General features: G+C 42.8%; 3 protein-coding genes across 3 annotated transcripts; 2 read left to right on the top strand and 1 right to left on the bottom strand.

Moving 5' to 3' along the window:
- Positions 1-854: 854 nt before the first annotated feature.
- On the bottom strand, positions 855-2,913 carry parapinopsina (parapinopsin a). Its single transcript, XM_070910047.1, has 5 exons — positions 2,586-2,913; positions 1,831-1,921; positions 1,494-1,731; positions 1,129-1,371; positions 855-995 (listed from the first exon to the last, which is right to left on the bottom strand). The coding sequence occupies exons 1-5, from the start codon at positions 2,902-2,904 to the stop codon at positions 855-857; spliced, it is 1,032 nt and encodes a 343-aa protein (XP_070766148.1). The 5' UTR covers positions 2,905-2,913.
- A 1,994-nt stretch (positions 2,914-4,907) lies between these two features.
- Positions 4,908-10,861, top strand: ddx20 (DEAD (Asp-Glu-Ala-Asp) box polypeptide 20). The gene is made up of 11 exons (XM_070910046.1): positions 4,908-5,103; positions 6,222-6,316; positions 6,803-6,971; positions 7,065-7,179; positions 7,370-7,512; positions 7,783-7,921; positions 8,034-8,092; positions 8,501-8,583; positions 8,764-8,869; positions 9,319-9,420; positions 9,559-10,861. Exons 1-11 carry the CDS (start codon positions 4,908-4,910, stop codon positions 10,713-10,715), a joined length of 2,364 nt encoding a protein of 787 aa, XP_070766147.1. The 3' UTR covers positions 10,716-10,861.
- A 511-nt stretch (positions 10,862-11,372) lies between these two features.
- On the top strand, positions 11,373-13,369 carry LOC139288460 (D(2) dopamine receptor-like). Its single transcript, XM_070909763.1, has 2 exons — positions 11,373-12,443; positions 13,214-13,369. Exons 1-2 carry the CDS (start codon positions 11,373-11,375, stop codon positions 13,367-13,369), a joined length of 1,227 nt encoding a protein of 408 aa, XP_070765864.1.
- The last annotated feature ends 1,965 nt before the right edge of the window (positions 13,370-15,334 follow it).

Below are 15,334 nucleotides of genomic sequence, written 5' to 3'. Positions count from 1 at the left end.
CACTGTTTTGTCAGTTTGCAGCAAAACCTTATTTAAATTTCTTATTTTGCTCCTCGATTTTTGGGGCAAATATGTACCAACATTTTAACTTCTGCTATAAGATCTGTGAAATCTGCTATTTGATTCAAGCTAGACTTCAGAAAATTAGTACATCTGCATTTAGACATTTCATTTAGGCTCAACCAAGTTAAGTGTGTTTGTGTGTGTTTTCCTTATAACTTACACTATACTATGTGTAAGCCTCTTAACTCAAGTAATCCAGTTACTGACTAAAAGGAAAGGAAAGGAAGATTATTTTGCTGGCACTATAGAGAGGTTTTAAATTATATCTGTAAACAATTAATGACATGCACGCACATGTTTATTCTATCATTCACTTAAGAATATATCTTATGTATGTTGTTTCTATGTAAATGTGGATTTGAATCTTTAAAACTTTGAATCTTTACTCCGTTTGAATTTGACAGAACTCCCACAATCCTCATGGTGAGATCAAAAGGAATTATACATGAACAACAACGTCCATGACAGAGAACAAGACAAAGGGGTTGTCTGTATTGTCAGCATACATAAAAAGGTTTGAGCTCATGGAGAGTCTCATATGATGACGGGTTCCTTCTTCCTTTTCACAGCTGCTTTCAGGGGACTAAGCAGAATTTGTGCAGCCTCCATCATTCCTGGCAGCAGTCGGTTATCCCGGGTGTGTCTGCATATGTTGTTTCAGATGTTGTCTTAAAGTAGTGAAATGAATGTCCTTGCAGTCCAGTGCAGAGAGGGTTGGCTAATGGCTGGAAGTAGTTCTGAAGATCTGGTGCTGTTTCAGGAGTGAGGCCATGAAGGATTCATTTACATTTTTATTCTTTTAAAGATTCTTTAGGTGAGGCTTTTTGGCTCTTGTTGAGAGACGTAACTGTGGCCTCACCCTCAGACATTTGTGCATCTGAGGCCCACGGGTTCCACCCACACAGGGCAGTGGGAACAGCGTAGCCTCGAAACTGGAAACACACATACAGCACACGTGGTCAGTACAGGTAGATGACAATGTATGATTTCTGAATTCCTTTTCTTTTTCTGTTCGTGTGTGTGTGTGTGTGTGTGTGAATATAAATGTACATGGTGAAGGATTACCTGTCTGTTCATGAAAATGTATATGATAGGGTTGTAGACAGTGCTGCTTTTAGCCAAGTAAACAGGTATGGTAGCGATGATGGGGTCAATATGTAGACTGGAGTCCATGATGACAGCAAGGGCCATGGCAGCATATGGCAGCCAGGTCACTAGGAAGGCCAACACCATCACAACTACCATACGCGCCACTTGCACCTCCACGCGGTTTGTGCTGCCAGCCTCAGATACCTGCAGCTTGGTCACCTAGGACACAAAAATACAAGCAAAGAAACTTTGTTGTGATGCTGGCACAAGCAACCAAAGTGCACACTTTGTCCTCTTTTCAGTACTTGGTTGCCCACATGCCCAACATTTACATTGCTGACCTGGCGGAGGGTCCACAAGAGTCGTGAGTAAGACACCGTGATGATGGAGAAGGGCACAGCAAAGCAAAGGAAAAGGTATATGATGATGTAGGACATGTTCCCAGCATCCCGGCTGTACCAGTTCGGGGCGCAGGAGGTCTTGACGCCCTCCAGCTCATAACTTCCCCAACCAAACAGAGGCGGGGTGTTCCACACAAACGACCACACCCAGGACAGCACCACTCCAGCAACTGCATGTCTGAGGACAGCAGAGATGGGTGTCACATGCTGGTGGAGCAAGCAAGTTTTGTACTCTGTGTGATGCAACCATGTGAAATCTTGATGGTCACTACTGTACCTGGTCTGGAACAGGACGGCACCCATGGGATAGCACACCACTATGTAGCGTTCAACAGAAATGACACCTATTGTACACAGACTTGCTATACCTAACAGAAAAGAAGGAATACGTGAAGGCAAAATAACTTTTTTGTGGAAAATATCCTGCTATTGAGCTTTGCACCAATTAATGACATGCAAATTCAGTGGTGGAAAGTAACTAAGTACATTTACTTAAGTATTATACGTGTACTAATACTCCTACTCTCCTACATTTGTCTGACAGCCATAGTTACTCATTGCTTTTCTTTAGAATTAAGATTTTACATAAAACACATATGACAACCTTATAAAATACAACACATTGTCAAAGACTAAACCAGTAGTTCCTGACGTTTTTGGTTCACGACGCCTTACAAAAGAGCAATGTCTAGTTGGGGCCCCTTGTCACATTTCAGATATCTATGAGTTGTTAGCGATTGTTAGAGACATTTCCCCTCTAAACTTCTCATTTAAATAACTTATAATTCATTTATAATGAGCTGTTTTTGCTGCAGAACGACTGCTTTTACTTGATATTGATATTTAGATTGAAGTACATTTTGTTGATGATGTCTTCATTGCTGCATTGCTACTTGTACTTTAGTAAAGGATCTGAGTACTTCTTCCACCACTGTGCAAAGTAAATCATACCAAGTTGTAAGTAACACTTAAACTTGCAAACTCCTCTGTTGCACAAAAAAAATCATGCATACTTGCTATGAATTAACTCACCAAAAAAGGCTACAGCAAAGCCCTCTAACACGCAGCCCACACGTCCCAGGCTGAAGTGTCCCATGGCACTGGTTACTGTGGTGGGCAGACCTCCAAATACAGCACAGCCCAGGTCACATACGGCCAGGTTAACCAGGGCATAGCTGAGCGGCTGTCTCAGCTGTCTGTGTCTCACCGTCACTACGATCACCAGGACATTGAGGATGATCCCCGCCACAGAGAACACACCCATGATAACGGCCAGTATTGTGTAGCCAGTCCGAGACAGGAGCTCTGTGTGAGACGATGAGGAGTTTCCGTGTAAGACAAGGGGCTCCATTTTGGTCAGTGTAGATCAGGTGAGTTCTTACTGCTCCCTGGTATGACAATAAAGTGTCAGCAGTCCATCTACAACCTCAGCTCAAAACATATCAAGTCCTAAATATCCACAAGTAAAAACTCACAACATATAAAACAAAAGTGAGAATAGAAGGGTGCTTAATAAAAAAATCCATTTAGTAATCCATCAATATTAACAACCAATGAAGTCTTTCTCTACAGATGCTGCATGTTTGCTGCTCTGGTGCAGCTGGAGAGGAGAGGCTCTCTTAATAAGCCCTGAAAGAGGAGAGGCTCCAGACCATGACATTTAATTCTTTAAAACCAAATCCGTAGATCCGGATTGTGAGGACAATAATTCTGTCTAATATCCTGTAAGACTGCACTTTCCATGATTGCTGGGTTTACAGCTGCTCCTGAGTAATGAAGCAGGGATTCAGTAACACAATATGGTTTTTAGGATCAGAGTTAAATGCATGTCTGCTTGGTAAAGGCAATAGAAGGAGCATTACAGTGAATTACTCTGCACATAGAGGCGCTTAACATTCATTCTGTGCAGCACTGCTTTAGGATTAGCTGACACATGTCATCCAAACAAATAAAATAGGGTAACTATAAAACTGTTTGGTTTTGAATCTACCAATCAATCATCAGTGAGGACTTACAGTGAACTGTTTGCCTGCATGAAACTAATACATGTGATACAGGTGTGAGCAAATGAACTGTTGTTAATAATGTAATAAAAATGTATTTATTCCTGTTATTGTCCCTCTTAAAGAGGTCAGCGGCCAAGGTCATAGGGGATGTTCTAGACCAAATGTGCTGCTCAAGGACACTAAAGCAGGGTAGATACTTGAGCATCAGTTCAGGCTCAGCATCTCTAACCAGGGCTCTACCCTGCTGTCTCGAATATCTAAATAATACTAAAACAAACACAGGCATTCCTCATTATCATAAAGACCAAATATAAGAAATATTCAGTCCCAAGAGCAACAATGACTTACTACTTTGCCTCAACAAACTATTTGTAATCACAGTTTTTGGCTTGCTGGAAATGTCAATAAGTATTTTATAATAAGTCACCTTTAATACAAGGTTTCGTCAGTGGTTAATAGGTAATTTAGTAATACTTTATAGGTCAGCTATAAGCCATTAGTAAGAACTTTTGGGTTACCAAGTTGTAAGAAATTCCTCCGCCTGGACACTTCTCTAGCTCTTTAATGTAACTTGAATCTCTTCTGGAAAAACCTGTGCACCACAATTACTATTTATTAACAATTTAATAAAATGTATGAGTGCAGGCTTGATGGCTTGTTAGAAAATGTGAAACCGACAAGTATTTATTAATGTACTATCAACATTTAAAGCTGCATTATTACCAAATAGTCTATATAGGATAAACATCGCCCAGTGGGATTTTTCACAAGAAGTTGTTCTGATTAATTGTTAATAAAGTTTATCAAGAAAAACAATGTGAACCTATACCACAGCTTGTCCTTCATCCTATCTTTTATGATCTTCTTTTGGTACAGCAAAAGGAAGATTTTTCAATTTCAGTCTTTCTTTGTGATTTTATTCTCAGGTCAGATCATAGACTGTACATAAAGCATATAGAGTCTATAAAGTATATAAATACAGATTGTACATAAAGCATATATACAGTACATAAAGTATATAAATACAGATTGTACATAAAGCATATATGTAGTACATAAAGTATATAAATACAGATTGTACATAAAGCATATATACAGTACATAAAGTATATAAATACAGATTGTATACAAAGCATATATACAGTACATAAAGTATATAAATACAGATTGTATATAAAGCATATATACAGTATATAAAGTATATAAATACAAACTGTAGATAAAGCATTAACAGTCTATGGGTCAGATCAGTTCCCCTCCCAGCCACAAGAGGGCGGTAGATACTGCAGCTGCAGCTCCAGCGCGCATTAAAGCTGCTGCGTTTGATCACCGGCGGTAAACAGTCATCATGGCTACCTCCGTGAGGAAAGCAGCCCACGACATAAAAACGCGAAAGCGGACCGATGATGTGCTTCTGTCGGAGGGAATCGACTTCAGCTCCCTGCTGCTATCTCCGGCAGTGCTGGAGGGACTGTCCGCCGCAGGCTTTCAGAAACCCTCCCCGATCCAGCTCAAGGCGATCCCGCTGGGCCGCTGCGGACTTGGTGGGTTGATAAAACTGCGTGTGCCACACTACGTGTGTGTGTGCATGTGTGTGTCAGAGACAGTGGGATAGTGTTAGTTTATGGATGTCTGTTTATTTAGCAGCTGACTGAAGAGGGTCTGCCCTCTGAATCTGCAGATCTGGTGTTGTTGTCATTTGAGCTGTAGGCTAACTCTTAGACTAAGTAAAGCAAGTTCAAGTTCAGGGTTGTTTTTATTGCGCGGTGTCACCAGTTCATACAAATTCAGTTCAAATAAACAGTGTATTAACCCACCAATGTGCACACCTGCAGGTTGCTTCTAACTCCCCTTATGCTAGTACACTTAGGCTGATCCTTAATTTCCTAAATCCCACTACTGAACTGCTCTCTATTTTTAAAAAGGCCGGGCAAAACAAGCAGTGTAATGTAGGACTGCAACTGTTATTTTTATTTGATTCATCTGCCATTTTTTTTTTTAGCAATGAATCCCTTAGTCATTTTGTCTCTAATAATAATAATGATAATAATAAATGTTTGGGAAATAGTTAAAATTGTCCATTTTAATTGATCAGAGCTTAATGTAACATTTATACATATCATAAAAATTTTTTTTTTAACAGCAACATACATTTCCCGAAAAGGCAACCCTGTTAATTTGGATAATGGCAACATTTAACCAAACCTAGCTGCATGGCTAGATACCTCCCAAAGAGAGAAAATCTTTTATTTTTGTAATTTGTGTGAACTGCCCCACCATTATTCACCTTGATTCCAAATAATTCTTTGGGAATACATTTGTTTATTGCCACTTAAAAGTTTTACTTTCAGAAAACTCTCTCAAATGTACACGTTTGGAAAGATGCCTCCACAACATGTATATGTACTGTAGTTACTTCTCACTTGCAGGTTTCCTGTGTAGTGAAAACGCTCTCATCTGCAGCTGTGAAGCAGAGCGGCGTTAATCACAGTGTACTTGAAGTTTAACTGTGGATAGGTGGCACATGATTTGATGCAGCAGATTAGGCACTCTAGATGTGAAGCATCAATATTGCACCCAATCAAGTTTAATTAACTGTGGAAGTCAAAACTGTCGTCTTGAGTAATTGTGCAGCCCTACGTTGTCCCATCTGCTGTTTCAGATTTGATTGTACAGGCCAAATCTGGCACGGGGAAGACGTGCGTGTTCTGCACTGTCGCCCTGGACTCTCTGGTCCTGGAGAATCCTGCAACTCAGGTGAGCGGCTTTACTCCAGTGGAGATCAAGATGATTAGTGAAATATTTAGAACTAATAAATATAATAATAATAAAAATATAATGTAAGAAAAAGTAAAGTCTATCAGTCTTTAGGCTTCTTCTAATCAATATTAATTCTAAAACAAGTATTCAAAAGGAAAAATTAAACTCTTATTTTGAAGTTTTTTTCCACTCTGCTCAACTTTAGCAACAACAGATGGCCATGATAAGTAATCACTTTTGGGTTTTCAGGGTCTTAATGTGATGAGTTTAAGCTGCTCAGTGTCAATGAAAGATGACAGTTATTGATAAAGCAGAGGTACGTCTGGTCTTATTGATGAACTGGCTGCATTCTAGTGCACTGTAATCTTATTAGCTGCAGGGGTCTTACTGATTGGGAACTACTCAGCACCTGTCTATCCTTAATCTGCTCCCAATCAGATGTAAGTGGTTGTTGACATCTTAACTTTCTCCACAAACCTGCAGGTTCTTGTCCTGGCTCCTACACGTGAGATAGCAGTGCAGATCCACTCAGTAGTGATGGCCATAGGCTGTGCCATGGAGGGCCTCGAGTGCCATGTTTTCATCGGGGGCAGGCCCGTGAGTCAGGACAAACTCCATCTGAAGAAGTGCCATGTAGCCGTGGGCTCACCCGGTAAGAGGCCAACAGAGAGAAACATTACCTGGTTATGTAACCGCCATGCTGCCGTTTTCCGTTTTGTAACCGTGTTCCTGGTCGTGTGCGCAGGTCGCATCAAGCAGCTTATCGAGCTGGGCATGTTGTCCACCGCCAGCATCAGACTGTTTGTTCTGGATGAGGCAGACAAGCTGCTGGAGGAGGGCAGCTTCCAGGAACAGATAAAGTAAGATGGACAGAAACATCTATAATCGTACTCCGTATTTAATTAGTTACATGATGCGACAGCAGGTCGGTGTTGTTATTTGACTTAGACTTCTTGACAAACTGTATGAATGAAATATCATAAATTGTACGCTCATTTTACAAAAAACACTTGCTGAAAGTCACCCATCTCCCTCTGCTTGTCTCTCCAGCTGGATCTTTTCCTCTCTGCCTGTGAACAAACAGATGCTCGCACTCTCTGCCACCTACCCAGAATCCCTCGCTCAGCACCTTACCCGCTACATGAGAGAGCCCACTTTTGTGAGACTCAATCCCAGTGACATGGGCCTTAAAGGTAAGACCCTGGTCAGGTGTGCCGCTATCTTTGTTACCACAAAAATGCTCATAATTTAAAGGGTTAAAGCATCGCTTTATATCGGGCACATTACTTTACCTGTCAGCTATGTATGTCTAGTTATCGTATTTAAACAGTACAGTGCAGTACAGTTACAATGACACAGCCCACCAAAAGCACTCTGGAATAAAAAATCCCACTTGCTTTTCAGTAATTTATGTTTGAATTGATATTCTATCATGTACGTTGTCCTTTTGCGCCCCCTGCCAGGCCTGAAGCAGTATTACAAGCTGGTGCAGTCCCATCCTTTACCTCACAAGGTTTTCGAGGAGAAGGTGCAGCACTTGCTGGAGCTTTTCAGTAAAATCCCATTCAACCAGGCGCTAGTGTTCTCCAACCTACACACAAGGTAATGCTTTTACCACCAAGAAAAATATACCTGTTGTGGATTTGCTCTCTGCATGATTTTTAATTGATACTGAACATTCATGATGCATGAATTGCGTTGTTTGCTCCCACAGGGCTCAGCACCTGGCAGACATCCTGTCCTCCAAAGGCTTACCTGCTGTTTGTATCTCAGGTGAGAGGGCAGTTTGGAATGAAAGTACAATAAAAGTATAATTATCCTCAGAGGGGTGCACTTGTGCATAAATGATAAGCTATGGGTGCTTTTTCACCGTTCTTGCCTCCTCTCATTGTCACCGTGTTTCATGCTGAGCGATGCACAGGCCAAGTGCTTTGTAGACGAGACCAAATACCTTTTAGAGTCTGTGTATACAAGGACATTCAGTCCTTCTGCCATGTCCGTGAAATTCAATGATAAAAGCAGTTCAGACGAACAAATAAATGGCAGCAATTAATGCTTCAAGATTATTTGCAATTTTCTGTTGATTTGATTTGCCATTTCATTATGGTTTTATTATATTATTATTTATTATTAACAGAGCTGATTTCAGTTGATCTCATTTCAATGTGACGACTTGTACAGGTGGTCTGAGTCAGGACCAGAGACTGGAGGCGATGTCCAAACTGAAGCAGTACCAATGCAGGGTGCTCATCTCCACCGACCTGGTGAGACACACACACACACACACACACACACACACACCCTCCATTGTACTGCTTTTCCATACGTCAGACATCACTAGCATTCTTGTCTTTATGTATTCAAAGTGTCCCACCAGGTTTGGGTTTTATGATCAGCTTCAGTTCTTTTATCCTGGTTGTTTTTCTCTCTGTCCTTCCCGTCAGACGTCCAGAGGTATAGATGCAGACAAAGTGAACTTGGTGATAAATCTGGACGTGCCGCAGGACTGGGAGACCTACATGCACCGAATCGGACGAGCTGGCCGCTTCGGTTAGTCTGCTTGTTTCTGCTATAACCAATCAGAATCAACTGCAAGCAGTATTGTGATATTCTCCATTTACTGTTTGCGTCTGTTTTGTGGCTCTGAATTAATCTCGATTTGCTTTGAGCTGTGAGCATTTCCTGGTTCTTCCTGACTGCATTAAAACACCATTTTGAAGATTGGATCGAGTCTCTGGAGTATTAGCAGGTTTGACCCACCTAGCAAGGTCAATAGGGTCCTAATCATCTGCATTTAATTATAATTATCTTGACTTAATTTGTTTGTTGTCTCAGAAACTGAAGGTAATTCAATTTTAGCTTGAGATTGACGTGTGTGTGTGTGTGTGTGTGTGTGTGTGTGTACCTGCCATCCTTGGACACACAGCTCACTCACACACCCTCCTTTCTCCGTCCTGTTATTTGAATGGCTTCTCATCAGGATTACGTTTTGTTTGCAGGCACTCAGGGGCTGGCTGTGACCTACTGTTGCCATGGTGAGGAGGAGAACAAGATGATGGCCATCGCTCAAAAGTGCGGCCTGAGTTTGTCTGCGTTGCCATGTGAGTCCCGCCCACATGTCTGTGAGCAGTTTTACATGCAGCATGTGTAACTTTTTTTGCTCTTTTAAGAACAAAGCCTTTCATTTAATGTTAATGTGGAAGAGTAAGTCCAGTCTCATCTGTCTTCTGTCCTTTTAGCCACCATAGAGCCGGGGTTGATGGACGAGCCGTGCGACTGGGACGTCTGCACTGAGGCTTCCACTCCAGGCCCCTTACCACAGCTCTGCTCCAGGACCGAGAAGAAGAGGCGTGCCAAGTCAGTCATGGATCAAGCTCCAGAGCACAGCAGTCAAAGAAAGCCAGAGAAGACCCATCCAGCACCCAGACTGGGAACACACAGTGAAGGGAATTCTAGAAAAGTGTCTCCTGCAAAGGACACTTTTCCACAGAGTCAGGCGACGCCGACTCGAAAAGAGCTGCAAGACGCTCTGCCGAAGATCCCTCCTCTCAGCTCGTTCAAGAGTTGTAGGTCAAGGTTTATGACCTTTGAGGAGGCTGAGCAGGACTTCCAGAGCTTCATCACCACAGGGTTGGGGAGAACAGTGGAGGTCATCAGGGACTTCAGAGGTCTAGAGGACGGTGGCCCCGATGATCAGACTGTGCACAGAGAATCTGTCCTGCTATATGATAATGGAGCTCAAAGTTTCAAACCAAATGGGAAACGTTTGAAATCTGACTTTTCACGTCCAAGGTCAACTTCTGGTTCTTCAAACTCACAGTCTGACAAGCATGATGGTGAATACAGAGCTAAGCCTCAGACTGAAGCTAGACAGACACCCACTGTGTCCAAACCAAAGGCAGAGATCACAGAATCCAAAGCTTGTACTTCTTCCGCACCTCAAATGTATCCCCAGACAACCCGTGCATCAAATGGGAGAGCTTCGTCTCCGCCCGAGCGCTACGAATCTGTACCGGCCGTTAAATCGAGCAACTGGCAACCCAGTCAGACGGCTCCCGCACAGAGCGGCAGAAATCAATCAAGAAAGACCAAAGAAGAGATTTGGAAACCGAGCACAAAGATTTCAGAGAAGACGAACACGGAGCAAAAGAGAGAAAGGGATGAAGGTGAACACGATGATGATGATGATGATGATGATGATGATGATGATGAAGAGGAGGAGGAATGGAGTGCGGAAACGTACTGGAGAGCCTGCTACAGAGCCTGGAACGACTACTACGCCTCCATGTCTCCGTTTCAAGAGCAAGGTTACCAAAGCTACTACGGTGTCGCCCACAACTGGATGGCAGCTTATCGTATGAATGCCGTCTACATGGAGGAACTCCTGAAATACTGAACTTGTCTATACTGTTAATCAGGATGTCCAGTCACGCTGCTGCTGACACATTGCACTTAAATGTTTTGAGTGTGTATTTTTGTTTTTGAAGTCACACCATAAACTGTGTATCCCAATTACTTTTCTAATAAATTACCAGCGTGGCGCATGTATTTCCAAGTCCTTTTCTGTGCTATGAATCTTGTATTTGTGTTTTTAATATGAATACACTGTGTGGAAATACATATTATTATATGCTATACAGGGCATCCACGTCACTAGCCATTAAGCTAACCGGGTGTTTAAAGAGGAAGGTGAAGAAGAGGGGGGGGGGGGCAAACTGTGCAATTTACTTTCTGTAATCTCTTCAGCAAGGTCAGACAACTCCACATGCTCCTGATTACAGGCTAATCAACCAGCTACCTACCATTCACCCAATCAGCGCTGGGCAACACAAAAGGCAAAACACCCTTGAATAAATGAATTTAAACCAGCGGCCCACTTCAGCTTATTCTGACCATCTGTAGCGTTTATGTTGCCAAGTGAACTCATCATTATGCAGGCGAAGGTGAGCGGTTCTATTGTGTTCACTCTGGGCGGCAGCACACTGATGTGTGTTGTGTAGGATGAACGACAGATATTTCACATTCACAGGCTTCATGAGAGGAAGGTGAAATTATGGACGGGCACACTTTCTGGAACGAGACAACCTCGCGCCAAGAGACTCGCGTGGGTATGATGTTCTTCATATTCAACTGCACAGTCTTAACTTTAACGTTAGTCTTGGGTTTACCGGGCAACTTGTGGGTCTGTTGGGTTGTTTTCAGGACCAAGAGCCTGCAGACCTGCAACAATGCGCTGCTGGTGAGCTTGGCCGCCAGTGACCTCCTGAAATGTTCCGTGGACACGCCGCTGCTGCTCTTCTCCTTTCTGCGCTACGGGAGGGACAGCCAGGTGTCGGTGTCTGTGTGCACCCTGCAGCAGTTCACCTACGCCCTGTGCAGCTGCGTCCAGCTGCTCACGCTGGTCAGCATCAGCGTGGAGCGCTTCCAAGCCATCGCGTTCCCTTTCCAGACCGAGAGGAGGAGAGCCAGGGTTCGTCTCTGGATCCTGTCCATCTGGGCATGCGGGCTCGTCTTGGCTATAATCTCCCTGACACTCTCCAAAAAGGCGCTTTTTTACATGCTCTGCCGTCCGCACATCGAGGGGCATGGCGACGATCTTCGGTACTGGGATCCATTTGGACCCTATGTACTGGTGCCGGTGTGGGGTTTGTCTCTGACTGTGATCGTTATCCACTACGTGCGGATATTCAAAGTTGTAAGGCAGCACCGAAAGAAAGTGTTCAATCGGGGCGTCCAGCTGAGGCCGACGGTGTCGGAACACGTCTGGGGCTGGATGGGTGTCCCTGCTTCAGCACCACGGACAGCTGCTCCGGGCGGCTCTTTCAAGTCTCTGGCCCCTGTGGGCTCCGGCAGCCCGATGCCTCCCCGCCGGACGGTGCTCTTGGTGGCCGAAGCCGGTGCTCCCTGCGCGGGCTCGTCCACAGGAGGCGCCCCGGGGAGACCTCCGGAGATTGTGGGGGCGGTGTGTCTTCTCACACCTGGGGCCAGGGAGCGGGGGAAGAAGCAGATGGAGGGGAAACTGGCCCAGCGTTTTGGGTACATAATCATTGCGTTCACGCTTTTCTGGGTGCCCATGGTGGTTATTTTACTCATGAACGTCATCTCGTGGCAAAACACGAACAAAGTGAGTGTTTCTTTTCATTAGGCTGTTACTGCGGTTGTCCATACAATATTAAAATATATGACAAAGAGAAACGCTGTACAATATACTATACAATGTACAATATGACAGTTCTGCAATAACTGCTCTTCATTTGTGAGGTTTCTAATATCTGTTCTCTAAAGATGCTGTACAAAATATGAGAGACATCTTTCCAAATAATTCAGTCTAATACAACTAAACCATAACCTCAAAATGGTATCACAGAATCCAAACTAAACACAAATTAGCAGTCTCAACAAAGAGTGAACTGAACTGAATTTTAAGGAAATTTTACATGGATTTTAAAATTGGATGCATTGAACAGCTATTTCTATTACTCAGGTCACTCAGTGCAAAGTGCAATAATGCATGATAGTAGTAGTTGATAAATCATCAACACGTGGCAAACATTCGCTGCTTCCAGCTTTACAAATGTGAAGATTTGTTGCTTTACTCGGTTTTAAATAAATGTGAACTGAATCTGTTTGGGCTTTGGACCGTTGGTTCGGCCAAAACAAGCAATATGAAGATATCACATTGCTATCTGGGAAATTATATAGGGCATTTTTCATTATTTCCTGCCTTATTTCCTGACTTTTCATTTACTGATCAAATCATAAACAAAGAATGATCAACAGAGTCATCATTAATGCAAATAAGAGATCATAGATCATAGCTGGCCTGCTGAAACATTTTGGAAAGGTATTCTGTGTTGTTGCACTGTCCTAAACTCTCTACTGTTTTCCCCACAGTTGCTGATGGAGCTGGAGACATCAGCGATGGTGCTGACCTGTGTGCAGGCTGCAGTGGATCCCCTCATCTATACTTTAGTCACCAGACAGTTTCGCACTGAACTCAGCAAGATCCTATCCTCCATCCCAGGGTGTCCCCTCAAATGGAGGGCCTGAAGGTTCAACACTTGGGTCACATGGACTGCACGAATGGGAATTGAAAGTACCACTGAAGCTAAATACACACCAGCCACTACACTTTGTGTTTACGCACTTACACACACAGAGTGATTTAGAGGCCAGTGAAGAAGAAAGCCCATAGATTTTGTATTTGTGGCAGATATAGATGTTTTATCAGGCGTTTCACAGTCGGGACACAAGACAAGGTCATAAATAATATCCAACACCTGACAAGATACGCACAGCAGTAGTCTCAACAACGACAGGTGGCATAGGAGGGCAAAGCAAAGAGTGAGAGGAAAACTGACTGAGCCCAGAAAAAATACAATCAAAGGAGAGTACATAACAGAGAAAGAGAGAGAGAGAGAGACAAACACAATCACAGACCTCTGTTTTTGTTGTTTGTGAATAAAAATGCAGTCCTTTGACACTTTGAGCGGAAATATGCTTACATAATTCAAACTGTCATTAGAAAGTGCAGCTGACACGGAAAAAAAAAAACCTGTCTTGAAACAGGGAAGCAGTAAATAAATCACGTTTAATCATTGTCCTAGCAACAAACAATACAGGGAACCTCACTTCTGCCATTACCTATGTCATACCCTTGTTGTAGTTTTCAATAGATTCTAAATGTCGGACTTGATGCTGTGAATATGAAGTCAATGTCTTCAACCCCACTTTTAAAAATTACACTGAAAAAAGCTCTGCTTGTCTGTGCTTGTCTTGTTTTTGTTTTTTTTATACTCCAGCTAAATTTGCGCACAGTTTGACTAAACACTAACACTGGATCTAGGCAGCTGTTGTCACTGTGTACAGTACTAAATTACCAGCAATAGTACTAAGTCACTGCTAGGAATATCAGCGGTAAAACACATCCTGTTCCAACTCTGCTGGGTGTTTTTGGCTTTCTTCGGGTTGGTACTAACCTCAGGATCAGAGAGAACTAAAGCACAACAGAGGAGCCTAAGGGACCTTAGGGTCTTGTGTAGTGATGCACTGATATGATACCAATTATCCTTTATATTTTCACCCATATTGGCTCATATGATATGTGTTTTTTTTGTAAGTCTTAGTACAAATGCATGTGTAAAACTGTTTAAGCTTTTCAGATGTCTCCATCTTAAGGTAATTAAATACTTTTCTAAAAAGACCATGATACATTTTGCTGCTAGTTTGACAGTTATTTTAAATACAGTCTACTTCTACAGGAAAACAAAAACTGTTTCACATCAGCTACATATGGGCAGACATAATATTAAACCAATTCCAGTATTGCTTTTGAAATATGCTCTTGGCTGATATGGACAGTATGCTGATATATTGGTGCATCTCTAGCCCTGTCTGTGTGCTCTTGATCAACATTTTACTTAATCTATACGGAGCAGAAGTGGTCTGTTGTGGCTGGAGCTGCTCTGCCCTGCTTTGGTGAAACCCCAGCAGAGGTCTCCTCCACCTAAAGACCTAACTGTAGCTGTTGGACTCAATGACATTCAAGATGAAAAAGGCCAACAGAGAGGCATCGGCTAGGAGGTTAGCAGAGCTAAAAGGTCACGTCGATAGTTACAAAGGTCAACTTTGATGGGATTTGATGATAAGTAATACTAAAGTTACATGTTGGGACTGTGAGTTGAGAGAACGGACAGAATTGCACATTTTTGGTGACGGAGATCTCTGGATTGCTCATCCAGTGTCCTCCATGTCTCTGTGGTCACCGTTACAACAGACTTCCCTGCTTTAAGTTCTCCAGAAGATAAAGTAAATAAAATCCTTTGAAACACCAAGGAGGACAAAAAGTACAAACACCAAGTTTCCTAACCACATAGAGTACACATACTCAACAACTTTGAAGAAATGCCCGCTGAGTTTGGGGAAGAAAAAACGTTGACAGCTATAAAGACTACTGAAAGCATACTGTTCACACAGGAGGTAGGGATACAACAGGACAACAACGAGAGAGAGAGA

Source organism: Enoplosus armatus, chromosome 8 (genome assembly GCF_043641665.1).
Source record: "Enoplosus armatus isolate fEnoArm2 chromosome 8, fEnoArm2.hap1, whole genome shotgun sequence".
Taxonomy (NCBI): domain Eukaryota; kingdom Metazoa; phylum Chordata; class Actinopteri; order Centrarchiformes; family Enoplosidae; genus Enoplosus; species Enoplosus armatus.
Note: the sequence above shows the minus strand (reverse complement) of the source record. Positions and strands in the feature narration are given on the sequence as shown.